We start from the raw sequence: 26987 nt of genomic DNA, 5'->3' as shown, positions 1-26987 counted from the left end.
TAGCATTTTTACTTTTTATTCATATTTTATTTTTAAAGGTCATTAGTATATTTTACAGATATACCTTTTAGGTAGTATTCTATATTTCAGAAATATAAGAAAAGAATTGCATCATTAGAGCAAGAGGTTGATTTATACATGTCTGAACTAAATGAAGAAAAAAGAAAAGTAGAAGATTTCACACAAAACATGAAAACATTAGAAGAGAAAAATCAAGAAATGGAAAAGAGCTTACAAAATGAAGAACAACTTAAGGAAGAAACAAAAAGTCAAATTCAGGAATTACAATCTCTGAATGAAAAATTACAAGAAGAGAAAACTGTTCAAGATAAAGAAATTGAACTTTTGAAATCTTCATCTGATACAGTAAGTACTGAAGAAAAGAAAGAAGTAAACACTAATGTAGAAAAGGAAAATCTACAATCGGAAATTGACAGATTAAAGGAAACTATATCTACCCAAGAGACAAATGCTGAAAAGATGAAAGAAATGATGCAGGAAAGACTGGAGGAATTTAAAAAGCATGCAGACTCCTTTGAAAACTCAAAATTTGAAATGTCTGAAAAATATTACAAACTCTCTGAAGAATATGGTGCCTTGGAGGATGAAAAAGAAAAACTAGTAAAGTCTAATGATAATCTTGAATCTATGATTGAAAAATTAAAACTAGAACTTGCAAATCAAGACGGTGCTGCAGCATCAGCTAAATGTGAGGTTGACAAAGTTAAACAGAAAATTGTGCACATCAATGAAGAGCTTAATGCTAGGAATAAGAATATACAAGAAGCTAATATTTTTGTTGCACTTGATCAGATTAAGAAAATGTTGATAGATCAGCTTGACAAACCTGCAAAAGGTCAGAAACAAGGGAAATCTAAAGCAGCTAGTCCCTATGGGAGTAAGTCTGATATTTCAAAAGGATCAAACACTTCTTCAAGGTCAAATAGTCCAAACAGTCCTGCAGATCTTCTGAAGAAATTAGAAGTTTGCCAGGCAGAACTGAAAAAAGAAAAAGAGCATACAGCTTACTCAGTTAGTGAGCTCCAAGAAGAAAAAGAATTGCTCAGACATGAGGTTCAATTAATGAAAGATCAATTAGGAGAATGGGAAAATATGATGGAGATGTTAAAATCTGAAAAAGAGGCTATTCTTCAGGAAATTGATGAATTTGATGCCCGTGAAAAAACAATTATTGAAGATCTGAATTTTTTGAAAAATGAGCTTGATCCTAAAGAAGTCTTAAAAGAGGATGAGGTTGTAGAAGATGGTGAGACAGATTTAAGTGATGATGTTTTCAAATCTGAGCATAGTGCTGTCATTCAGTTAATGATTGACGTGAAGGAACAGGTAAAAAAACTAATAGCAGAAAGAGATGCTTTAAAACAGGAAGAAAAACTGATAGCAGAAAAAGATGCTTTAAAAAAGGAGGATAAATCAGATGATAAGGTAGACAACTCTCTAGAAATTCAAGAACTTAAAAACCAATTAGATAAGATATCTTCTGAAAAAGATTCTTTGGAAAGAGAAAAGGAGTCATTGGGTGTTCTTATGCAACTTGCACAGGAAAAGGAACAAAATGAAGCAGAAGAAATTTCAGTGTTGAAATCTAATATTGAGGGAAATGAAAAACAAATTTCTGAAATGATGAATTCTGTTGAAATAAGCAAAACGGAAATAGAAGATTTTAAAAGTCAGATCCAAAGTTTAAAGGAAGAAAATGGAGACCTCAGTAAAATGAAAGAGGAAATTGATTTAAAATTAAATGAAAGACAATCATATACTCAAGAACTTGAAGAAAAATTACTTGGTATGTCACAGAATTTGTCTGAAAGCAAAAGAAAGTATGAAGAATCTTTATCTAACTTAGAATCTGATGAACAGAGTTCTAAATCCTCATTGCAAGAAGAAATGGGAAAGATAACCAGTGAAAATTCTACATTGAAATCAGAATTATCTGAACTTACATTAAGAGTTGAAGCAATTAATTCAGAAAAAGAAGAGATTTCTTTAAAACTTGCTGAAAAAGATGAATCTTTGATACAAATACAGTCAGATAAAGATGCAATCACGAAACAATTGGCAAACTCTTTGGAAAAAATGCAGGAATTGAAAATTGAAAAGGAAAATATTGAAAAATGTTTAGAAGAGGAAAGGATTGCTGTTTCTAAACTAAAAGAAACATTAAATGAAACTGAAGAAAAACTTTTATCTTTGAAATCTTCTATTGAGTCTGAGCTTGCTTCTAAAGATCAAACCATCAATGAACTGAAACAAAGTTTAGAACTAAGTGAAGAGGATAAAAAGAAAGTGCAAAACGAAACTGAAAATTTACAGAAAGAATTGAACAATTTACAAGAAGTTCACAATTTAGAAATATCAAAAATGAGAGAAGAAATTCATGAAGAAAATGAGAAGTACAAAAAAGTCACAGAAGAAAAAGAAAACCTAGTAGAAGAAAAAGAAAACCTTATAGATGAAAATAAAAATATGCAAACATTAAAAGCGAATCTTGAACATGAAAGCTCTTCACTCAAGGAAGACATTGAAAGTTTAACAAATCAATTAGAAAATTTTAAGTCTGGGAATGAATCCTCTCAAAATGAGACAATAGCTCAATTTGAGTTGAGAATTACCAAACTTAAAGAGGAGCGAAATCAGTTTTATGGTGTGGTTCAGGAACGTGAATCGCAAATAGAGCAAATGCAAAAGGTTGTTGATGATAAGTCTGAGGAAATGATGTCACTGAAACAGGAAGTAGAGGAAAGGGGCCAGACAGTGACACTCTTCAAACAGGATATTGAAAAGTTGTCTGCTGAAAATCAAAATTTGAAAGAATCTTGTGATGAATTAAATAATAAGCTAATAGGCTGTGATACTGAAATTCAAGAACTCAAAGTTTTGAATGAGGGTTTGAAGGAAAATTTGAATTCTCAGTTAGAAGAAAACAAAAATGTTCAGAGTAGCTTGAAAAAGTTTGAAGAAGACAAAGAACTCTTGCAAAGTGAAATAACTGTTCTGAAGAGTTCCACTTCCCAAAATGAAGAAGCTATGAAAGAAATGATTACAGTTGTCAAAGAAAAAGATTTGATAGAAAAAGAAATGTCTGAAAAAATAACTGCAATAGAAAAATTAGAAATAGAAATGAATGATATCAAAACTAAATTTGATGAAAGTGTTACTCAGAGAACCTCATTAGAGGCAGAAAATAATCAAAACTTAAAACAGTGTGAGGAATTGCAATCAGAACTGTTAGCTTTGAAGGATGGTTCATCTTCCACTGAACAGGAATTTGCAAATGTCAAAGTTCAGTTAGAGAAATTAACCAATGAAAAGCTAGAAGCTGAAAAGCTGTATCAGGAAATTAATGAACAGTATAAGATTAAAAATGATGAATGTGAGAATCTTAAAAGGGTAATAGATCAACATGAAGATGAATCCAGGGTAATAAAAGTACAAAGTGAACAATTGATGCAAGAAAAAGACACCACTAGTGAACAATATTCTAGTGAAATACAATCAGTCAAAGATGAACTTGATCATGTAAATCATGAAAACAATGAAATGAAAACAGAAATGGAAGATCTAAAAAATAAATATACTTCTCTTGAAGAAAAAATTATTCAGATTCAGACTGAAAAAGAACAGGTAGAGGAAAAAGTAATTCAGTTTCAGACAGAAAAAGGACAAATGGAGGAAAAAATAAGTCAGTTTCAGATTGAAAAAGAACAAGTAGAGGAAAAAGTGAATCAGATTCAGACTGAAAAGGCACAAGTAGAGGAAAAAGTGAATCAGATTCAGAATGAAAAGGCACAAGTAGAGGAAAAAGTGAATCAGATTCAGACTGAAAAGGCACAAGTAGAGGAAAAAGTGAATCAGATTCAGAATGAAAAGGCACAAGTAGAGGAAAAAGTGAATCAGATTCAGATTGAAAAAGAACAAGTGGAGGAAAAAGTAATTCAGATTCAGACAGAAAAGGCACAAGTAGAGGAAAAACTAAGTGAAATGAAAGAAAACGAAGTAAAACAGACAAGTCAGGTAAAATAATGTTTAAAAAAAACAATATTTAGGAAAAAGTATAGTTTGTGGTACAATAATGTATAATTTCTGTTTTGTATCCATCTTGTCCATATACACAAATGATTTAGTTATCCATGCAAAGGTTACATAGACTCTTATTGTGATTAGACATATATATGTACTTTGTGAAATTGACATTTATAGAACAAGAGTACACGTCCTATGGGATTCTTTTTAGCTCACCTGACCTGAAAGGTCAAGTGAGCTTTTCTCATCACTTGGCGTCCGTCGTCCGTCGTCCTGCGTCCGTCGTCCGTCGTCCGTAAACTTTTACAAAAATCTTCTCCTCTGAAACTACTGGGCCAAATCAAACCAAACTTGGCCACAATCATCCTTGGGGTATCTAGTTTAAAAAATGTGTCCGGTGACCTGGCCATCCAACCAAGATGGCCGCCATGGCTAAAAATAGAACACAGGGGTAAAATGTATATTTTGGCTTATATCTTTGAAACCAAAACATTTAGAGCAAATCTGACATGGGGTAAAATTGTTAATCAGGTCAAGATCTATCTGCCCTAGAATTTTCAGATGAATCGGACAAACCCTTGTTAGGTTGCTGCCCCTGAATTGGTTATTTTAAGGAAATTTTGCAGTTTTTGGTTATGATCTTGAATACTATTATAGATAGATATAAACTGTAAACAGCAATAATGTTCAGCAAAGTAAAACCTACAAATAAGTCAACATGACCAAAATTGTCAGTCAACCCCTTAAGGAGTTATTGCCCTTTATAGTCAATTTTTAATAAATTTTCGTCAGTTTTTGTAACTTGTACAAAAATCTTCTTCTCTGAAACTACATGGCCAAATTAAACCAAACTTGGCGATAATTATCATTGTGGTATATAGTTTGAAAAATGTGTCTGATGACACCGCCTACCAAACAAAATGGCCGACATGGCTAAAATTAGAACATAGTGGTAAAATGCAGTTTTTGCTTTATATCTTTGAAACTAAGACATTTAGGGCAAATCTTTCAAGATTTAAATGTCCATCAGAATAAGATCTATCCCCTCACAAATTTTCAGATGAATCTGACAACTCGTTATTGGGTTGCTGCCCTAAAATTGGTAATTTTAAGGAAATTTTGCAGTTTTTGGTTATTATCTTGAATACTATTATAGATAGAGATAAACTGTAAACAGTAATTTTGTTCAGCAAAGTAGGATCTACAAATAAGTCAACATGATAAACATTGTAAGAGTACCCCTTAAGGAGTTATTGCCCTTTATAGTCAATTTTGAACAAATTTTCGTCATTTTTGTAACTTGTACAAAAATCTTCTTTTCTAAAACTATGGGCCATATTAAACTAAACGTGGCCACAATCATCACTATGGTATCTATTTTAAAAAAGTGTCTAATGACCCCACCTACCAACCAAGATGACCGACATCAGTAAATACAGTAACAGGTGAGCGACACAGGCTCTTGAGAGCCTCTAGTTTTAAGATATAAAGATGATTTAGATAAGGAAAGATGTGGATTCTTGATTTAAGGGTTGTGCCAAAGTGTAGAAAAATTATGCTATGTTGAACATTTAAATTTAATTTAGTGGTTGACCTAAACCATCAAAATCTGTAATTCATTGTAATTATTGGTATCCCACTAGTTTTAAAAATTGAATATCCAGTATATATATCACATATGAAAGTCCTTTAAAAAATAATAAAAATTGAAAATGAATCACTGATAGGGAGCCAAAGTTAACCCTTTCCTCCATAATGACGCCTTTTGACACCACCCCTTACTCCATAATGACGCCTTTTGACGCCTGTGTAGTACCTCAGTTGAAACACTTTGACTACAGAGTGTCTGCAGTTGACTTAATAGAATTTGTATCCAATATGAAAAGGAATATCATAGGAATATTTGACTTAAATTTATTTGATGAAATAGTTGTTTTTTGCAATGCCTTAATACTTTAAAGTATATGTTCAGCATTTTATTAAAAAAATCCTCTGCAAATCAAGTATGCAAAAAAAAATATTCAATGGAGGAAAGGGTTAAGGTAATCTATGTCAGGGGTTTACCGTATACATGTAGTTGATCTTTTTGACTAGGATTTTCCATTAACCAAATAAATTGTGTACATTTATAATTGTAATTGTTTATATAAACTGTCCTTAGCAAACACATGATCAGGGGAAACAAGAGAAACAACATCTAACAGAGTACACTGATTTCAAGTTTGACTCCTTTATAAAAAAAACGTATAATAACATCAATTCAGAGTTTAAGAAATATGAGAAATGCCTTCATCTTTAAATGTTTTCTTTTTCAATAGATTTAACTTTTTATTTGAATTTTCATTTAAGTCTTTTGCACACACTGTGCCACATTATACATACAAACTATTTCAAAACAAAAACGCATATATTTTTTTCAACATTTGTCATTATGAACATTAAGAAACACTAAGAAAATTATTTTTTTCCAGGTATCCACTGAAAAAGGAGTATTAGAAAAGACACTACACGAAAAGGAAGCAATTGTTACAAAGCTTAAACAATTGGTTGTTAAAAGTAAGAAGGAGGCAACAGAATTAAAAAACAAGGTAACTATAATGCTAACTCATGTTCCTACCCTAGGTTAGTAGGTTCCAATGTGTGCAGGCCAAAGAAATCTTAACACCAGCAAAATAAAAGACATCTTAGTAGTAGTCCTGAAATTTACTTAAGTTTGTTTGGAATTTCCAAGATGTCTTTTTATTGTTCTGTTGGGTTACTGTCTCATGGATATTTGTTCCATATCTCCTTTTACTCCTACAGTAAATAATTGAAGTAGATATAAATACACTACTAAGGCTTAACTTACTGTAAGGTTATTAGAGTTTAATAAGAGATCAATGCTATATTTATTCACTTCTTTCTACATTTTTTACAGCATGATGCTATGAAAACCCAGTATGAATCTGTAGAAAAGGAAAAAGAAACCCTTCAGAGCCAACTAGATAATTTGATGAAAGATCAGGATGCTGATAAGCAGCTGATGGACAGTCTAAAGGTAGGTAATATGTAAACTAGGTTGGGATCCCACTAACATGTTTAACCCGCCTCATTATTTATGTATGTGCCTGTCAGGTCAGGAGCCTGTAATTCAGTGGTTGTTGTTTGTTTATGTGTTACATATTTGTTTTTCGTTCATTTTTTTAGATAAATAAGGCCGTTAGTTTTCTCATTTGAATTGTTTTACATTGTCTTATCTTTTGTGGATAGTTGTCTCATTGGCAATCATACCACATCTTCTTTTTTTATATAATAAGGGTTGGGTTTTAAGGCTGTTTTCCAATTAGTTGTAGTCTCATCAATTTGAAACCTTCTATACCTGTTCACTGTAATAGAACATTTAAAATAATGTGCCAAGTTATTGTTTTGACACTAATTTCAGGGTTCACTGAATATACAAATATGATATTGTGACCATAGAATCAGTTCATTCTCAAGTTAACATTTTGGTTGTTGTAGTTCACCTTGAAGTTACAGTCACTTCAACTTGAAACATAATTCTGATGTTCAATGAAGTGTGAACTATTCAAATGCAATGCCAAATTAGAATATTACCCAAACTTCATGGTTAACTTAACATAACAATTTAGTGCTAGTAGGGCATGATGTCATATGAACATGGATTCTAGTTTCTTAGTGTTTTCTTAGTTATTAGAAGAATGTGGGTATAATCAGCAATTCTATTCTTACAGACACTACAAGATGAACACAGCAGGACTTTGGAAGAGCTTCATAAAGCTAAGAAAATTGAACAGGAATTTGAAGCAGACTTGCAAAAGACAGTTCATGATTTATCTAATCTCAAAGAACAACTGGCTTTGTCAAAAGAAGAGAAAGAACAATTAAATAAACAAATTGAAAAACTGACCTCAGATTTAAAAGTAAGCAGTAGTTGTCTGAAATTTTAAATGATATAAATTAGAAGTTTGTAAGTTAACAAATACTTAATTTCAAGAGGGTAGCGATGGCTTGCAATAATAAGGCTTATCTTCCAGAGTTCCTCAAACCATAAAAAAGTTTAACAACTCTAATACAAAAAATATCTACATTTTACAAATTTTCAGTTTATATATCAAAAGAAATTAGTTAAGCATCATTTTCATAATTCTAATTATAAACTTATGTCTCTTGAAATTGATTTTTTTAGATACAGCATGTAACAATTCTATCAAATAATGAAATATATTAAAAGAATGTAGTTTATATATTGAATTAATTGTAGACCTCAGAATCCAGTATATCTGATCTAAGTAGCAGGTTAAAATCAACAGAACAAGACAATGCAGCAAACAAAATACAGAGAGAAGAATTATCTAAAGAAAAACAACAGGTATTATCTGATTTACATGTAAAACATATTCATCAGTTCCTTGTTATTCTAAAGTTATGAATTGGTTTTGTACTACAAATATATTGAACAGACTCATCTTAGCCTGTATAGCTTTTTTGTGTAATTCCTCTTGGAGGGAGAAGGGTATACTTGTTTATTTTTGTCATTTGGTTGTGTATGTTTGATCACAACCATCATCCTTTTTCTTTATTTAAATGTCATCTAGTTTATTACATCATTATATAAAAAAGAAGATGTGGTATGATTGCCAATGAGACAACTATCCACAAAAGACCAAAATGACACAGACATTAATAACTATAGGTTACCGTATGGCCTTCAACAATGAGCAAAACCCATTTCCCACCCACGATAGAAGTGTGACATTATGTTTTCCAGTATCAGGTTAAAGTTGTTGGTCAAGGTAGTTTACCATGAAGTTGAAGTCACATCAGCTTGAAACTAAGTACACATTTTCATTCAGATGGATTTCTTATGAATTTGGCTTTTCAACTACAAATGTTAACTCAAGCAAATTTCTGTAAAGGATAATCTTTTATTTACTTAAGCTTCAAGCAGCTATGTCGGAACTAGAAGACAGTAGAAAGAAAGATCAAGAGAAACATTCAGAACAAGTCAGTGGTTTACAGCAACAGATACAGATAATGGAAAAGGGGTTACAAATGGCTAAACAAGTGAGTATCTCCTATTATATTATTCTCAATTTGGCCCAAAAATGTTGGAAAATTCTTAAACGGAGAAAAACTAAATAAAAAAACTAAATAAAACAATGAAAGTGCATGACCAAATTATTGTGAAATTTGAGGAAAAACAGTTTGTACGAAATGATTGATCCAACTTTGTTTAATAGGGAAAGTACCCTTTAAGAAAGTACTACTTCTTCAGACATCTGCATGTTTGCCACATTTATTATGACCCATTTATGGGCATTATGTTTTCTGGTCTGTGCATCCATCCGTCCGTTTGTCCATCCATTTGTCCTTCTGTCCCACTTCAGGTTAAATATTTTGGTCGAGGTAGTTTTTGATGAAGTTGAAGTCCAAACAACTTGAAACTTAGTACACATGTTCCCTATGTTATGATCTTTTCTGATGAGATTTTCCCCAATTTTCACAGTCCATTGAACATAGAATATAATAGTGCTGATTGGGCATCCATGTACTAGGGACACATTCTTGTTTTACTATAGCTATATTTGAATGATGGATTTCATGTCAAAGGAGTGATACTATCTTCCTGTACCAGTAACTGGGTTTAATGATCAATAAGGCCACGGTTTTTTAATTTGTTGGTTTACGGATTTTCTCCATGAAAAAGTCGGGTCGGTCGGTCGGAAAAAAAAAGAAAAAAAAAGATCTTTCAAGACAGAAAACTGATATGCAAAATAAAACTATATTTCACCTTTCTAATATATGTTTGTCATACTATTTTTTCATCGTTCTTAAATTTTAGTTTGATAATTATTATTGCTCAGCTGTAAACATCGCATGACATTGTCTAATAATTTCCCGTAAAAAAAGGGGGGTACACTGACAAAGACGAAATTAAATCGTCAATTCACAAACAAGAAAAACAGATTCACGTCAGTTATTTGACCTAAGCTTTTAATCAAAACTTGGTGTAAAATAATTAGCACGAAAACTGATAAAGAAAAAAAAAGTAAAAACGTCGTACGAAAATAAGTTTCACACGTGTCAAAAACGTAATAGACTCGTCCATTGGAAAAACGAGAATATCAAGTTAAATAATCTGTTGTCATGCATTCCCGTTTTTTATCCTAATGGACGATATTTTTTTTATTATCTATAAAACAAGAAAATATTAAATGATTTGTTAAAATTCAGTATTTTAACTTGATGTCTTGAACTTCCACCTGTCCACATTTGGACAAGTCTATTTATATGAGAACATGCATCTTACAGACTGGTGACAAATAAGGGAAACGAACTTATTGTGTAATTGGTTTTAAACACAGGTTTCGTTCCGCAAAATTATTTGCGCAAACATTATTTCAAGGTCATTAATAATTGATTTGTCTATTTTTAGAAACGTACACTGAAAGTTTCATTTTTCACAACAGAAAGTGTCATCACTTCTGTTAGTGATTAATGCATTTTATTTCATAAAAAATGATATTTTAATTATTTTTCAGGGCTAATGCATTTCTTAGGGTCGGCGAGAATAAAAAACAGCCTGAAAATTCGATTTTATTTTTATTTTGGAAATCAGCAAAATCGGGTCGGCGGATCTGTAAACCAACAAATTAAAAAATCCTGGCCTAAAAAGGGATAAAGGCAATCACTGAAAATGCTGCACAATACCACAAACACTAGAAAGAAGACACAAATATTCAAACAAAGCCAAACACCAAAAAAACAAATTTAATTTTATGACATAAAAAGAAAATTAATGTTGTTTTTTACAACTTAGGAAAGTAAACAAAGTAGTATGATGGACTTGGAAATGGCTGACTATGAAAGGACTGTGCAGATATTGAACAGTCAACTTGCTGAACGTGACCAGTCCCTCACAGAGTTAAAAACAGAGGTCAAAAGATTAGAAGATAGAAATAAAGTGTTGAAAGAACAGATAGGTTTGTATTTATACTAATGATAAATATCTATCTTGATGATTTCAGTGATTTTTTTCAATCTGTTATAAATGTTCTGTCCATAGATCATCTGTATGTTCTAACACTATTGTTAAAACTCTTTTTTGTTTTCTTTTTGCAGATTCTGTTGAAGAACAGAGAATTCAGGCAGATGATAGAGCAAATAAAATGAAAACCATGCTTGTGAAAACCAAGAAAGAATTGAGTGATGCCAAAAAAATGGTACTAATTTTCAATAAGATAAAATATAATGATAGCTGCTTGGTATATTGCATAAAGTTATTAGGCATCTTTGAAACTAAATATAGTTTTGTGTGTTTGACAGTTTTTTTTTGTATAGCTCCATCAAAGTTTAAGTGGGTCTGGTAGATTTACTTATTATTTATTTGACTGTTGATTGAATATAAGATGAAAAGTTAATAAATACTCAACATCTCCTTTAAGTGATATATTTTGCATTAAAGTTATTGTGTTTATTTTGATTTTTTTTGTGAAAGTCTTAAAAATGCCAAATTACAAAAGATTTGGTGAATGCATTCAGTGTTGTGTATATAATGTAATTTTGTAATGTATTTTCAGGATGCTCATCAGAAGACATCTGATGCACAGTTACGAGGACAACTAGAACACCTCACTCAACAAATAGAAGACTACAAGGTTAGAGCATATAACTTCAACATGTATTGAAAATTATTGGAGAACTCCGTTATATGTGTCAACGAAAATAATTGATTTGCATATGATTTTTATTATAAAGGGCACATGGAAATTTTCCAGATGTCTGGATTTGACCTTTATTTTTGCATAGATTTGAGATTGGGTCTTTTTGAATTAATGATTAATTTTCCAGGATTCGGAACAAGAATACTTTATTATTTTCAGGAATTCAGGATGACACTCACTTCTACAGGGTCTTTATATTGGGTAAAATTTAAACCCATAAGTTACCTTCTAAAAATTATAATTAGTGCTTTGAAAATATTCAGTTATTAGGATAAAAATGAAGAAATTTTATTTACGCCTTGTCATTCATCATGCATCAATAGGTCCTGTTGAGGAGTTGTTGAAAATGCTTTGAACAAACTGGATCATAGCACTCTCCTAACACATTAAATCTGAATTATAATCTTCCCTCTTAATGGATTTCAAATTTTAATATTTTTTCTAATAGATCTAGAACAAACAGATTTTGTAAAGAATTTCTCCTTTAACTACAGGTTCAAATGTCTGAGGTTGCAGGAGAAAAACAGAAAGCAATAGAAAAGTTCCAGTCCATATCAGAATCCAGTCAGAGGACTGTGAAAACCCTTGAGACCAGGATACAGTCACTACAGAATGATGTAGCACTGGCTAACAGTGAACTGAACACTGTACAAGCTGACTATGATGGTTATAAGGTAGATACAGTTAAAGACATGTCATAAAAGATCAAAACTAGCTCATATCCATTAATTAAAGGAAAATGGTAAATGAAAGCAAAAACAAAAAGCAGGTAGTATAATATTACATGAGGATTGAAATGTTCATAAGAGTGACATTTTACTTATGTTCTATATTATCTAGTCTACCAATCTATTATTCCCATTTAATATTGAAAAGCAATGATTATAGTGTATCCATTCAAGTATTTTAATCTGTACATGCGCTTGGAAAACCAAAGCTTTTATTGCTGCTTTTCATCTCAAGTCATTGTGTGGTCTTTTACATGTAGCAAATACTTACACCTATATAAAAAAAGAAGATTTGGTATGATTGCTAATGAGACAACTATCCACAAAAGACCAAAATGACACAGACATTAGCAACTATAGGTCACTGTACGGCCTTCAACAATGAGCAAAACCCATACCCTATAGTCAGCTATAAAAGGCCCCGATATAACAATGCAAAACAATTCAAAAGAGAAAACTAACGGCCTTATTTATTTAAAAAAAAAGTTAAAAACCTCACTGCATGTGCAAGACAATGCTGTTCTTCATCTCAAAATCATTGTGAGTAACATGAATCAAGCGCTCGCACATCACTGCATGTGCAAGACAGTGTTTCATTGGACAGAATTTTTCAATAAATAATTTATAAGAATATTTGAGAGTCATAAAGAATCTCTTCTTAGAGAGTTATGGAAAGTGTCATTTTTGTATTTTCTGTTAATTTCTTTTCTTATTATAGGTCAGAGTTCACAGTGTATTGAATAAACAAAAGAGGACCGAAACGGTATCAGAAATGGACAAACTAGAAAAGTGAGCTTAATTCTTGACTACTATCTAATTTATACTATATGTAACTATGTAAAAGTCAATAAGATAGTAACATCAACAGTATCAAAATAAACTCTTGGAAGTAAAAGTCTCTCAAAGTTTGTGTACATTCAGCATAAAAAAAATAAGTTAATACTCTATCATTAACAATTGGTTTTAACTTTGTCCGTATTCCAGTATATAATTACAACATTTATTCAACAATTATACACATTTTCCTTTTATTTTCAACATTGATATATTTATATTGTGTACTGTTCACAGGGAAAGATTAGAAAAGGCTGTTGATCAACTAAAGACTAAATTACAGACTATTAGGTAGGCTGTGTTATTTATTTTTAAGGTGTTATTTGATGCTTTTTATTGTAGATTTTGAAACCAGTTCCTCATCATTTCAATATTTCAAATATTTTATTGGATAAAGCACATATGATACCATGCGTATTCCAAGATATAAACACATTAAACATGACAATTTATGCAAATACAACATAAAGAAAACATTTGAAGTACCAATTATATATATAATATCACAGTATTACATAGTATTATACTTATGGTAGACCAACTGACATTAGATTATTATTACGAGCTTCAAAAGCTTGACTTAAATAACTACATATTTGTAGAATATAAGAGATGACATCACCACCTACACATCCATACGTTTTGGTAAACATTGTGAATGAATTTTTCTTAAGTTGTGGATATACCACTATTCTTGAATTACTATTAATTTTAATGCTTCAACATTTGGGGAATGTTTATTATATTCTGTAAAAGAACTTTAACTATGTTATTTGAGATATGTAACTTTTGCCTTGATATTTTGCATTGCAAAATCATAAGTGTGAAGTATTTTTCAGTGAAAATCTGACATCTTCTCAACAAGAAAATGAACTTTTACAAGATGAACACAATAGATTACTAGCAAGACATAATAAATTGTTACAAGAATCACAGGAGAAAGAAACTGCTTTAAGAAAGAGGTAACTTTACAGCTTCAATTGCTTAAAATAGCTTTACATTGGATTTTATATGAAAATACATACAAAGCTTTGTATTAGAAAATTTAATTTTACTAGACCTTGCTCATCCCAAAGTGGCTTTGTTTTAATCTATTGTTTGATAAAAAAAATACCTAACAGATTTACTGCCATGATGCCAGATGGCAACTCAAAGCAAAAATGTTAAAATCTTACGCAGCCTGTTGTCAAGGATAGATTTTTTTTTATATCACTTAAAATATGCAGGAAAAGTTTTTATGATAGTTTTTTTTATATCACTTGAAATATGCAGGGAAAAGTTTTTTTTATATATCATATTTTCCTCTTAATTTTTTTGTACAGATTAGAAGATTTGAATAATGAGAAGTCAGCAGTAAACAGAGAACAACAACATGCCATGCAACAGTTACATTTACAGAATCAGAATCTTACTTTGTCATTTAAGGTAAGGTACATCTGGTAATCTGTATTTATTTCAATATATTCAGTGGTGATGAAAAAGAATTTTATTCAAAAAATTTAGCATGTCAGAAAAAATTATTTCTGGCAGAGTACAACAATCAAACACATGCTATTTCAGAGTGAGAAAAAAAACAAGAGACTCCCAAGATCCTGAATCGCTCACCTGGTAAACAATGCCTTATTAACTAAATTAATAAATTAATGTTTGTTGTAAATTAAACAGAGTAACAAAGGCCATGTACTATCCTGGAAATACCTTTTAAAGCCTCTTAGGAACCTCTGGAAAGAAATGGGCATGAGTTCGCCCTACACTTGATTAAGATCGGTCTAGGTCAATCTGATGATTTACAATACAAGCAGATGAGTGTGGATAGTACTATGCATTACGAGAGTTTTGAATAAAACTGTGAGTCATCTCACTAAGGATACCCCCCATTTCATTATGGCATTACTACATAAACCAATTATCATTGAAATCAGAGCAAATGTAAAAATTGGTGGGAAAATGGCAGCTTTTTTAAAAATGGCAACCCAAAACAAATTTTCATCAATACCATTAAACTCAGGATAACATGGTTACCTTTTAAGTAGCTTTCATCTTCATTTTCTTTCTATTATTCAGGAAAAAATAGCAAAAAACAGCATTTTGCCCCCTATGTTCTATTTTTAGTAACGACGGACAAGTTTTTCAACCAATCAAAAATCCAAGCATAAACTTTTTGCAGGATACCCTAAGGTACTATCTTCCCAAGTTTCATTTGATTTTGAATAGTGGTTTCAGAGTAGAAGATTTTTGAAATAATAACATAAAAAATAGCCAAAAATGTCAAAAAAGGGCATTAACTCATAAAACAGTGGACAGATTTTCACAAAAATCTGCACACAGGCAGCTCTCATCATGCTTAACACTTTCAACCTACCAGAATGTGCCTAAACCTAATGGTATTTGAAATATTTGCAAAAAAATGTTGTTTGACCCCTATGTTCTATTATAAGTAACGGCGGCCATGTTTTTTGACGGATCAAAAAACGAAGCACAAACTTTGTGCGGGATAATCTAAGGAACAATCATGCTAAGTTTCATTCAAATCCATTCAGTAGTTTCAGAGGAGTAGATGTTTGAAAAATTGTTAACGACAACAGACGACGACAACGGACGCCAAGTGATGAGAAAAGCTCACATTTCCTTTTAGGAAAGGTGCTAAAAAGTTGACCAGAATTGAAATAATGTATTTGGATAGGATTAGCATGATTTCCTAATGTTATGAGTTTATTTACAACCACTGGGTCAATACCACTGCTAGTGGAGTTTAAATCCCCTGAGGGTATCACCATCCCAGTAGTCAGCAGATCTGTGTTGACTTGAGTTATCATTGATATCTTCATAATTATAAATGAACTGTTCATTTTTGTCGAGCCTTTGACTTTAGTCGAAAAAGCGAGACTAAGCGATCCTACATTCCTTCGTTGTTGTCGGCGGCGTCCACAAATATTCACTCTGTGGTTAAAGTTTTTGAAATTTGAATAACTTTCTTAAAATATACTGGATTTCTACCAAACTTGGACAGAAGCTTCTTTATGATCATAAGATAGTATCCAGAAGTAAATTTTGTAAAAATAAAATTCCATTTTTTTCCGAATTTTACTTATAAATTGACTTAGATTTTCTACTGGGAAACAACAAATTCACTCTGTGGTTAAAGTTTTTAGAATTTTAATAACTTTCTTAAACTATCCTGGGTGTGTACCAAACTTGGACAGAAGCTTGTTTATGATCATAAGATAGTATCCAGAAGTAAATTTTGTAAAACAATAAATCCATTTTTTCCATATTTTACTTTTAAATGGACTTAGTTTTTCTGGGGGGAAACATTATATTCACTCTGTGGTTAAAGTTTTTAAAATTTTAATAACTTTCTTAAAATATCCTGGGTTTTTACCAAACTTGGACAGAAGCTTGTTTATGATCATAAGATAGTATCCAGAAGTAAATTTTGTAAAACAATAAATCCATTTTTTCCATATTTTACTTTTAAATGGACTTAGTTTTTCTGGGGGGAAACATTATATTCACTCTGTGGTTAAAGTTTTTAAAATTTTAATAACTTTCTTAAAATATCCTGGGTTTTTACCAAACTTGGACAGAAGCTTGTTTATGATCATAAGATAGTATCCAGAAGTAAATTTTGTAAAAAAATAAATTCATTTTTTCCGTGTTTTACTTTTAATAGGACTTAGATTTTCTTCCAGTTAACCATACATACATGTACAGTCTGCAGTTGGTTTTAAAACATTTATTAGATTCATAAACTATCCTGGATTATAACCAAACTTGGACAAAAGCTTCTTACAATCAAAAGATTATGTCAAAAGGAATATTTTTATTGAGTTTTTTCCTCATTTTTGTTGAGCCTGCAATTTACAGCAAAAGTAGGCGAGACACTGGGTTCCGCGGAACCCTTACAAATTTTTTTTACATAAAAAAGGCTGTTAGTTTTCTCGTTTGAATTGTTTTACATTGTGTTATCAGGGCCTTTTATAGCTGACTATGCGGTATGGGCTTTGCTCATTGTTGAAGGCCTTACGGTGACCTATTGTTGTTACTTTTTGTGTCATTTTGGTCTTTTGTGGATAGTTGTCTCATTGGCAATCGTACCACATCTTCTTTTTTTATATGTTAAATTTTTGTTTGAATTTTTGAAATACCAAGGCTCTTCTACGTCAGGGATAGATTACCTTAGCTGAATTTGACAAAACCTATAGAAATTTTTGGTCCTCAATGCTTTTATTTTACTTTATTTTGCCTTTTTAACATTTTTTTATTTGAGTGTCACTGATGAGTCTTTTGTAGACGAAACGCATGTATGGCATAAATATAAAATTTCAATCCTGGTATCTATGATGATATTATTAACTTTGTGAGTTAGCATGTTAGAAATATAGCTCAGTATATCAGTCTAGTAAACAGCAGGAGGCATTACACTTCCTTTACATGTATAACTCATCAATGTGATATCCTCATGAATAGGAATTTCATATTTGCAGATCAATTTTAAACAGTCCTCAAACAATCAGTTAATAAAGAGAAGTAAATTTTTTCAAACTTACTTATAGATTATCATTGGTAATCTTAATGATGAGATGACCAATGATAATCTGTTAATAGATATGAGAAGACGTAGTATGAGTTCCAATGAGACAACTCTTCATCCAAGTCACTATTTATAAAAGTAAACCATTACAGGTCAAAGTACAGCATCAACACAGAGCCTTGGCTCACACTGAGCAGTAAGCTATAAAGGGCTCCAGAAATGACCAATGTAAAACTATTCAAACTGGAAAACTAACAGTCTAATCTATATAAAAAACAAGAAACATTTATGAACAACAAATGACAACTACTGAACATCAGATTCCTGACTAAGAATAGATGCAAACAATTGCAAATGTTTTGATAGATACCAACCTTCACCCTTACCTGAAACAATAGTGTAACATCAAAACATAAAAAGACAAACTATAAAATATCAATTGAAATCGCTTAGCTCAATCAAAAGTGAACATACACTGAACAAATGAATTTTATCTATTATACAATGTAGATACAAAATCAATTGAATAATAATTGAATAATTAAAGTCACAGTAGTATATTGCTGTGAAATGTTAATATTGCTATTTTACCATTATGACATTGTTAATTTCATTGAAAATGACACTTGCAACCTTAGCTTTTTTTTTAATTTTTCATATCTCTCTACTGTGCCAAGTAAGGAAAATTATCAGTCAGTAAGATCAAAGGAAAATTTCGTAAAATAGCAATGATAACATTTGCCAAATAAATGAAAAATTGCCTTATATTCTTTTGATTGTTGATTTATTTTTGCAAGCAAAATTCTAGAAAATGAACATTCCATAGTGACTTACTTGACTTAATCCACTTTGTCTCATGGAAGACATAGGGCGACTACAGTAGCTTTCCATATTTTCCTGTCCTTGACTAGTTTCTTGTTGAGCTTTTCTTTTTCTTGATTTGAAGTCTTCATCTGTCCCACCTGATGTACTGATTACACTTCCAAGATATGTAACTTCACGGACATCTTCAATTTCAGCATCTCTCACTGTGGCTTTGTTAAGTTGGTTTGTGTTTACCCTCATGGATTTTGTCTTTTTTGCATTTATGTATAGTCCTACTTGTTTTGCAGTTGTTTCAAGGTTGGCTGCTTGCTTTTGTGAGTCTTCATGACGATGGGAAAGCTGGCAGATATCATCTGCAAAGTCCAGGTCTTCAAGGCATGACTAATGTCCATAGTAATGAAACTATAATTTTCTTTGATAATTTCAGGAACAAATTAAAGCTCTCAAAGAGGATCACCATAAAACCACTGAAATGTTACAACAACAGTTGGAGAGAGCAGAACATGAAAACTTCCGTCTACAGCGAGATCTACAGCAGCAGATGCAACATGTTACTAGGGTAACCACTGAAAGTCCTGTACTCTCCTCCCCAGTGGAATACACTGATATCAGACATGTAGAAAGACAGGAGGGGGAGGTAATTCACAATTTTGCATTAAAATTTCATTGTTTGATATGAATCATTCTGAATAAAAAAAAAAAAAAAAAAAACAGAAATAAATAAAAAAGCGAAAGGAATCAAGCAATTTAACTTTCACTGAAATTTTTATTATTTTTATTATTAGGCCTCTTAGTATATAATGTGTAAACTCGTTGAAAGATACCCTGACAAATACTTCTATATCTATTTTCTACAAGACTTTTCATTGTCTATTTTGAAAAATTGACTCTATACTCAAGGCCATATATGGCCCTTTTTAAACTTATTTCTTTTCTAAATTTTCATCATAACAATTTTTATATTGTATTCATCAGATACAATATGAAATATTTAATTAGTCTTGCTAACATTTATTGAAAGTTTCACATAAGCATTTTGTGACTAAAAACAATTTTTATTTGTTGTAGGGTTCAGAAATAGTTGAACCAGAGCCCTGTCAGAAGGTAATGTATACTTTGTTCATATTATGGGAATATTTTGACCATAAAACTTATCTATTGGAATAGTGTTATATTTACATTGGAAATATGTTATGTTATTGAATTAAAAATATTGGAATAACATAAAATTATATGAAAAATCATATTGACTCAAAATATAATTGTGGTCATATATGTAACTCATATCTTAATGTTAAAAGTGTTTAAATGTCAGTTTTGACAGAATTTTCCAGTCTTCTTCAAATGCTCAAAATATGGGGTAAAAAGATAAGGAAATGTGATATGATAGCTAATGAGAAAATTATTCACCAGAGAAAAAAGGACAAAGATGTAAGTAACTTCATTTTACCATATTTAATTTTAAAAGATATTCCACTGTTAATATCATCCTGGTAATGAAAGGATATTATAAATCATTGTCAGTACTGGACCGGCTTGACTTTAACATCCAATTTTTACCTAACTGGGTATATTGGTTTCCCAACAGAATAAGATGATCTATATTTACTAGTATTGATGAAAGTCAAGTTTAGAGCCATTTGCATTTGGTTGGGCTGTGATGTTATGCTTTTTTGAAATGATGTACAGTATATAAATTACATTATTGAATTCATTGATTATTTTCTTTATTTTATGTCTGTCTATTATGATATTAAATAACTACAATGCCTTTATTTTCAGACTTATTCTGTTCCTGTGTCATCACCATTACCTTTGGACCAATTACTAACATCGGCATTCGATGAATTAGGTAAACATATATAGTACCTAATATATCCATACATTGATTATAACTGTTAACATTTGTCCTCTTGGTATATACAGTATCATATAGTAATTATTTAAAAATAAAAAAAGCAGTTTGCTGAATATTTAAATCTAAATTAGGAGTTGATATAGTGAAACCTGATTAAACAGAATCCTGCATAAAGTGAAAACCTGTCTAAACCAAACAGGTTCTTAAGTACTGTCACATCAAATTATTTGCGTGATAAACCTGATAAAACCGAACATCGGCTGACACCGAACAAAATCTTAAGTCCCGAAGAGATTCAGTTTAAACAGGTTTCACTGTATATTTATCTACAAGATGACATTGTAGAATTGACCCTTTAAACCTATAATATTCCTGATACTTTATGAACTGGTTAACCTATGCTGTATTTATTTATTTAAAGGTGATCAGAAAGAATTCAAAATTGTATATGATGACTGCAAACATGCTATCTCATGGCTCTGCCAAGTGACTTGGAAGAGCAATTGAATGGAGAAATATTGAGAAAGAAAAAAATGTATAAATGTTATGTCCTGAGATAGTCAGATCTTATTAATCAACTCATGTATCCTTCTGCCCTATAGACTAAGTAAACATCATGCATAAGTGGCTGTTGTAACTAGGATTATTCATCATTAAAGGTTACAGATTTTACATGTTATTTCTATTTTAGGTATGAAAATGAGACCATTACAAAAAGAAGATACACTGAAAGAAAACTTGTTTACAGCTGAAAAGAAGATAGAACATTTAACTGAGGTAGTATTATATTAACTATCAATAGCTGAGTTATAAGCACAATAAGTTTTTTTTCCTTGTTAATTTTTATTTTAGGAGTTTATTTTAGTTGCAGTAATTGTGATTTATTTTGTTGAAATATGAATCCTGTCTTGGTTTTTGTCTCGCCTTGACAGAGTCAAAAAGCGAGACATAGGTATGCTGTTTCCAGCGTCTGTGACGGCGTCAACAATGTATTAGTTTGTGATTAGCTCAGTTTTATGGGGAACCACTAGTGGTATGTCAATGATAATTGGTATGCTGATGTATTACCATTGCCACATCTCATTGCCATGGAGATTATTTGGCTCCGCCCCCTCAGTCATGGTCTATTGACTTTGAATGGTTTGCTTACTTTACATGTATTAGTTTGTGATTAGGTCAGTTTATGGAGATCCACTTGTGGTACGTCAATGATAATTGGTATGCAGATGTATTACCATTGCCACATCTCATTGCAATGGAGATTTTTTGGCTCCGCCCCCTCAGTCATGGTCTATTGACTTTGAATGGTTTGCTTACTTAACATGTATTACTTTGTGATTAGGTCAGTTTATGGAGATCCACTTGTGGTACATCAATGATAATTGGTATGCAGATGTATTAGCATTGTCACATCTCATTGCCATGGAGATTATTTGGCTCCGCCCCCTCAGTCATGGCATTTTTGCACCTGTCCCAAGTCAAGAGCCTCTGGCCTTTGTTAGTCTTGTTATTTAATTTTAGTTTCTTGTGTACAATTTGGAAATTAGTATGGCGTTCATTATCACTGAACTAGTATATATTTGTTTAGGGGCCAGCTGAAGGACGCCTCCGGGTGCGGGAATTTCTCGCTACATTGAAGACCTGTTGGTGACCTTCTGCTGTTGTTTTTTTATTTGGTCGGGTTGTTGTCTCTTTGACACATTCCCCATTTCAATTCTCAATTTTATTGACTTTGATTGGTTTGCTTACATTACATGTATTAGTTTGTGATTAGGTCAATTTTTGGAAATCCACTTGTGGTAGGTCATTGATATTTGGTTTGCAATTGTATTAGCATTAATTGGCACAATTCATTGCCAAAATTACAAAAAGGCGAGACATATCTCTGTGATAACAGTTTATTTTTCTTTTGTTTCACAATTTTTTATCCAAACCTTTTATAGTTTGCTATACACTTATTAGTTATAATCAAAGTTGAAGGTCATACATTGCCCTGTGGTGGTTGACAACCTTGTCTTTTGTTGGATAGTTGTCTGATTGACATATATCTTTATATTTATATCATAGCAAAAAATAGAAAAAATAGTGGTTATCAATAAGAATTTTCATTCTTTTTTAGTTGCTGAATGATGGGGAGGCTACAATAATGAGATTAACAGAACAGGCTAAAATCTTGAAGGAAGAAATAAGAAGAATGGAAAGAAATCAAAGGAGGGAGGAAGAAACTTCAAACATGGAATATCTTAAAAATATTTTGCTCAAAGTAGGTATTTAAAAACAAATGATTGAAAAAAGGTCAAAAAGAATAAGTGTCAACTATTTCTATATTTGTACTGTTGTCGTTATAAGACTCTCTACATTTTATGTTTTTTTATCATAACGACCCTGCATACCCTCGGGTATCCACTTTATGGCCTCTACCGTACTACAGACTCACCAGGCGTTGGTTCTCTTTTGTTTGTAATTTATTTCTATATTTGTTTTGTTTTTTTACCTCTTTAAAATCATTTTCAGGTATTGCGATAAATTCAGGTCTTGCCTTCAACTGCTGCTGTCAGTGTAAAGATGTGTTGTCTAATTTAATTGTTAATGAAGTACAGAAAAGCTAATAGAAAGTAATTCCTGTGAAGTTATTTCTTGATTATGAAGACACTTCTGTCCAAGCTTTGGACATTTAATCACAAATTGAACCTATATGTTGACACCAATGCCTATGACAATAAGGGCTGTTATAACTCATCTTCGTTGAATTCTTATGATTTAGGATGGCAAGATAAATTGACGTATCAAGTTATAGAAAACTATACGAATTATATTGTTTGTTTTTGCTTCCAGTATATAAGTCTAAAGGTTGGAGAGGAGAGACTGCAGCTAGTACCAGTACTAACAACAATGTTGAAACTAAGTCCTGAGGAGAAAGCCCAGCTAGATGCTGCAGCACAAGGTAGTATGATTTCAGGGTTTTCACTGATATTTTAATTGGTATATGCAATAAACATCATTTAGGAGGAAAAATCAGTATTGTATTTCAGTCAGTTTTCAAAATGACATAATTATAAAAAAGGATATGTGGTATTGCCAATTAGACAAATCTCCACAAGAGACCAAAGGATACAGAAATAAACATCTTTAGGTCACCTTACAGCCTTCAACATGAGCCATAGTCAGCTATAGAAGGCCCCGAATTCAAAAAAAATATAAAACAATTCAAAAGAGAAAACTAACAGCTTAATTCATGTACAAACAAATTAATGAAAAACAAATATGTAACACTGCAACAAACAACAACCACTGAAATACAGACTCCTGACTTAGATATAGGAAGATGTGGTGTGAGTGCCAATGAGACAACTCTCCATCCAAATAACAATTTAAAAAGTAAACCGTTATAGGTTAAAGGACGGCCTTCAACACGGAGCCTTGGCTCACACCGAACAACAAGCTATAAAGGGCCCCAAAATTACTAGTGTAAAACCATTCAAACGGGAAAACCAACGGTCTAATCTATATTAAATTGGTTAGATGTTTTTTTAAACTGTGTGAGAGATAACAGTAATTTGCCACTCGATAAAGCAGCAGTTTTATTCCTTTCTCATCATTTACACATGTAGGAAATTAGCTGTGTTGCAAAGATTAAAGTTTAGTTTAAAAAAAATCATAGTTATTGAAAAACTTTTTTATTATGATTTAGATATGTTTATTTTCTTTCATATCAGCTGTGTATTTTTTTCTAGGTGAGGAAGTGCAAGCTGAAGGTCAAGGTGCAGGATGGGGATCATACCTACATAGATGGTCTGGTCTAGTTTAGTCCAGGATATTACATGCAGACATTAAAACAAGACTTATATCACAACCCTACATTACAAGACGGCTCAGACAGCAGTTCTTATAAATATTTTTTTACAAAAAGTATCTCTAGACATTCCAATGACTATAGACCAGTTATCATTGCTAGTCAAGCCCTGGTATTGTGCAATTCACATTATAGAAATCATGTGGGATAATGAAGATTTCAGTCATCTTAGTTGATCATTTATCATAAAATGCTTATTAATTTCATTTTGAAATTACTCTATAGATTCCAAACACATTAGTGTAATTAATATCATATATGAGCATAATCTTAAGTTTCTCATTTATTATCCAGTAAATTTTGAACAGAAAAGGGATGTTTGGCAATTAAAAAATCACTTGCATCAATTTCATGGCAAGTAGGTTTTTAAAGGCATGTTTTAAGTACATTAAGTAGACTTCATAGATTTTGTTTACAGAAGACCCCATTGTTAATTCATTTAAAAAAATAATATACATTGTTAAAGAAAAACCAGAGAGTTACAAATCAAACATCTAAGAATTTTTAAAGAAAATAAACTTACATAAAATTTAAGTGCTATTTTGGCACCTAATGTTACCTTCTTCATAGAATCCTTGTTAAGTTTAGTAGATAGATTAGTACCTACAATCTGTTTTGTATATTTATTTTGTTGGGGAAATTATTAGGTCAGCTATTTATAGGTGTTAAACTCCTTAAATATTAATTGGAGCCTTGAAATTGTTTTAAAATCCATCCTTGAAAAGCAACACTCCCCTTATGTTTAAATTAGATTTTCCGTCATAAATTATGGTTATAAGTAGCAGTTTTTGGTTTACAAATAATAATTAAAATACATATTTCTATTTTGGATAATATAACAGAACTACCCATAATTCTTAACAATGGAAATATCATACTGATTTTCTGATGTTTACATTCAATTAGGTTTAGTGTTGATCTTTAGAATTTTTCTTGAAACGTTTGTAATTAAGTAGAAAAGTATTTAATGATAAAATATCTTAATAAGTCGTACCAAAATGGTGTTAAACAAATTTTTGAATACTGGTATTTATTTATTTAGTTGACATGGTCACCTATGGTTTTTAGTTCCCATGTATACCTTGAGATTATATTAGTGATGTATGCATCATATTTTTGAGGATAAAAACATACCATATTATAATCATCACAATTCATTTCATTAAGGTTTCATTCAAACAAAAAATTGTTTCTTATTTCTTAATGATCTCCTGTTCATCTAGTATTCAATATAATGCTGAGTTCACACGTCATTCGAATTTGATTCGCATTAACTAATTCGAATTAGTTTAATTCCCATTTGAAACGTTTTACGTCCTAACGTCAATTCTACTTCGAATTATAATGCGCATCAAATTCGCTTCACTGTCCAAACGACGTTAATTTTTAATTCCTTTTCACAAAAGTGTATTTCTAATGCAAATTGGATAATTCAAATTAGCCAATTCTAATTAAAAAAGAAGAGTGTGTGAACACGTTAAGCGAATTCGATTCACATTTGATTCGAATACAATTTGAATTAAATGTCCGTGTGAACGAGGCATAAATGTCAAGTGAAGCAACATCATTAATACAGAAGTTATAATTCAAAGCTGAAATAAAGTTAGTTTAGAAGTGCATAGTTTTGCATGATAAAATTTACATATTTTTCTACTTTATATCTGCACATTCTTTGTATACATATGCAACTACTTTTCTGTCATTGCGGGATATTATTTACATAGCTATCAAAGATGGTACTACAATTTTTTCAGTGCATTGCAATTTAAAAATAAGTTGACATTACATGGAGTAGACCATCACTTAGGGCCTTCACTTGGATCTAAACCTAACCAACCATATGTGGTTCAATCCTGCTTATTTGACATAGTATCTAGATTGCCTTATTAAAAAAAATGTTTGTGTTCAAAATGACAAAAAGATCATAATTTTTTATTGATTCATTATGTGCCTTTTAATTCTAGTGATTCTGATACACCTTGGTAAAAAACACAAAAAAAAACATATTTGAGATCTTTTAACTACATGTTTTTATCTTTTAACAAACACAAGATTATTAGAAAGATTACCAATTCTTTATAATGGTCAGAAGTGAACAAGTTGGAATTGAACAATCACAGTTGTCACATGGTGATAGTTAACTAATACAAAGTTATGTAAACAAAGCCCATGTTTTATGTTATGATTGAGTTTTAGTTGATGTGTTACCTAAATAACATGCAGTTAAACAGTAAATTAACCCTTTGTTTTGTCGATGTAGTTGGACATAAAGCAATGTGTTTAAAGCTGTGTCTTAACTATACAAATATATATATTTAAAAAATATTTCACATACAAAAAAAAGCATACAGAGAAAAGCTTCAGGTGATATTTATGTCAAATGAAATTTTACTTTTTATACAATTATTATTCTTCCGCATAACTTGACTTAACATAGGTTAAAATAATGGTTTTTTTAACAGTTATAAAAGTGCTCATTCAGTTATGTAAGTATTATTTTTAGATTTTGTTAAATCAGGTTATGTGAAGGAAGAAATGTTTTCCCATAAGAGTGCATTTTAACATGGCTATTGTTCTAGCCAAGTCT

The 26987-nt window shown here is 31.2% G+C and overlaps 1 protein-coding gene across 1 annotated transcript in view; it reads left to right on the top strand.

Moving 5' to 3' along the window:
- The window catches only part of LOC134712239 (GRIP and coiled-coil domain-containing protein 2-like), a 44825-nt gene extending 18447 nt beyond the window's left edge, over positions 1-26378 (top strand). The window contains exons 9-29 of the mRNA XM_063573585.1: positions 91-4035; positions 6516-6632; positions 6962-7081; positions 7776-7964; positions 8306-8413; positions 8983-9108; positions 10865-11027; positions 11167-11267; positions 11625-11702; positions 12263-12442; positions 13215-13285; positions 13568-13621; positions 14170-14292; positions 14653-14755; positions 19117-19326; positions 19758-19793; positions 20472-20541; positions 21239-21324; positions 22667-22810; positions 23383-23491; positions 24282-26378. Of these exons, the coding sequence (XP_063429655.1) occupies positions 91-4035; positions 6516-6632; positions 6962-7081; positions 7776-7964; positions 8306-8413; positions 8983-9108; positions 10865-11027; positions 11167-11267; positions 11625-11702; positions 12263-12442; positions 13215-13285; positions 13568-13621; positions 14170-14292; positions 14653-14755; positions 19117-19326; positions 19758-19793; positions 20472-20541; positions 21239-21324; positions 22667-22810; positions 23383-23491; positions 24282-24355 (6207 nt within the window). The 3' untranslated portion in view covers positions 24356-26378. The remainder of the gene's footprint in view (positions 1-90; positions 4036-6515; positions 6633-6961; positions 7082-7775; positions 7965-8305; positions 8414-8982; positions 9109-10864; positions 11028-11166; positions 11268-11624; positions 11703-12262; positions 12443-13214; positions 13286-13567; positions 13622-14169; positions 14293-14652; positions 14756-19116; positions 19327-19757; positions 19794-20471; positions 20542-21238; positions 21325-22666; positions 22811-23382; positions 23492-24281) is intronic.
- The last annotated feature ends 609 nt before the right edge of the window (positions 26379-26987 follow it).

This window comes from Mytilus trossulus, chromosome 3, assembly GCF_036588685.1.
Source record: "Mytilus trossulus isolate FHL-02 chromosome 3, PNRI_Mtr1.1.1.hap1, whole genome shotgun sequence".
In the NCBI taxonomy this organism is placed as follows: domain Eukaryota; kingdom Metazoa; phylum Mollusca; class Bivalvia; order Mytilida; family Mytilidae; genus Mytilus; species Mytilus trossulus.
This window is presented reverse-complemented; position numbering and strand designations above follow the sequence as displayed.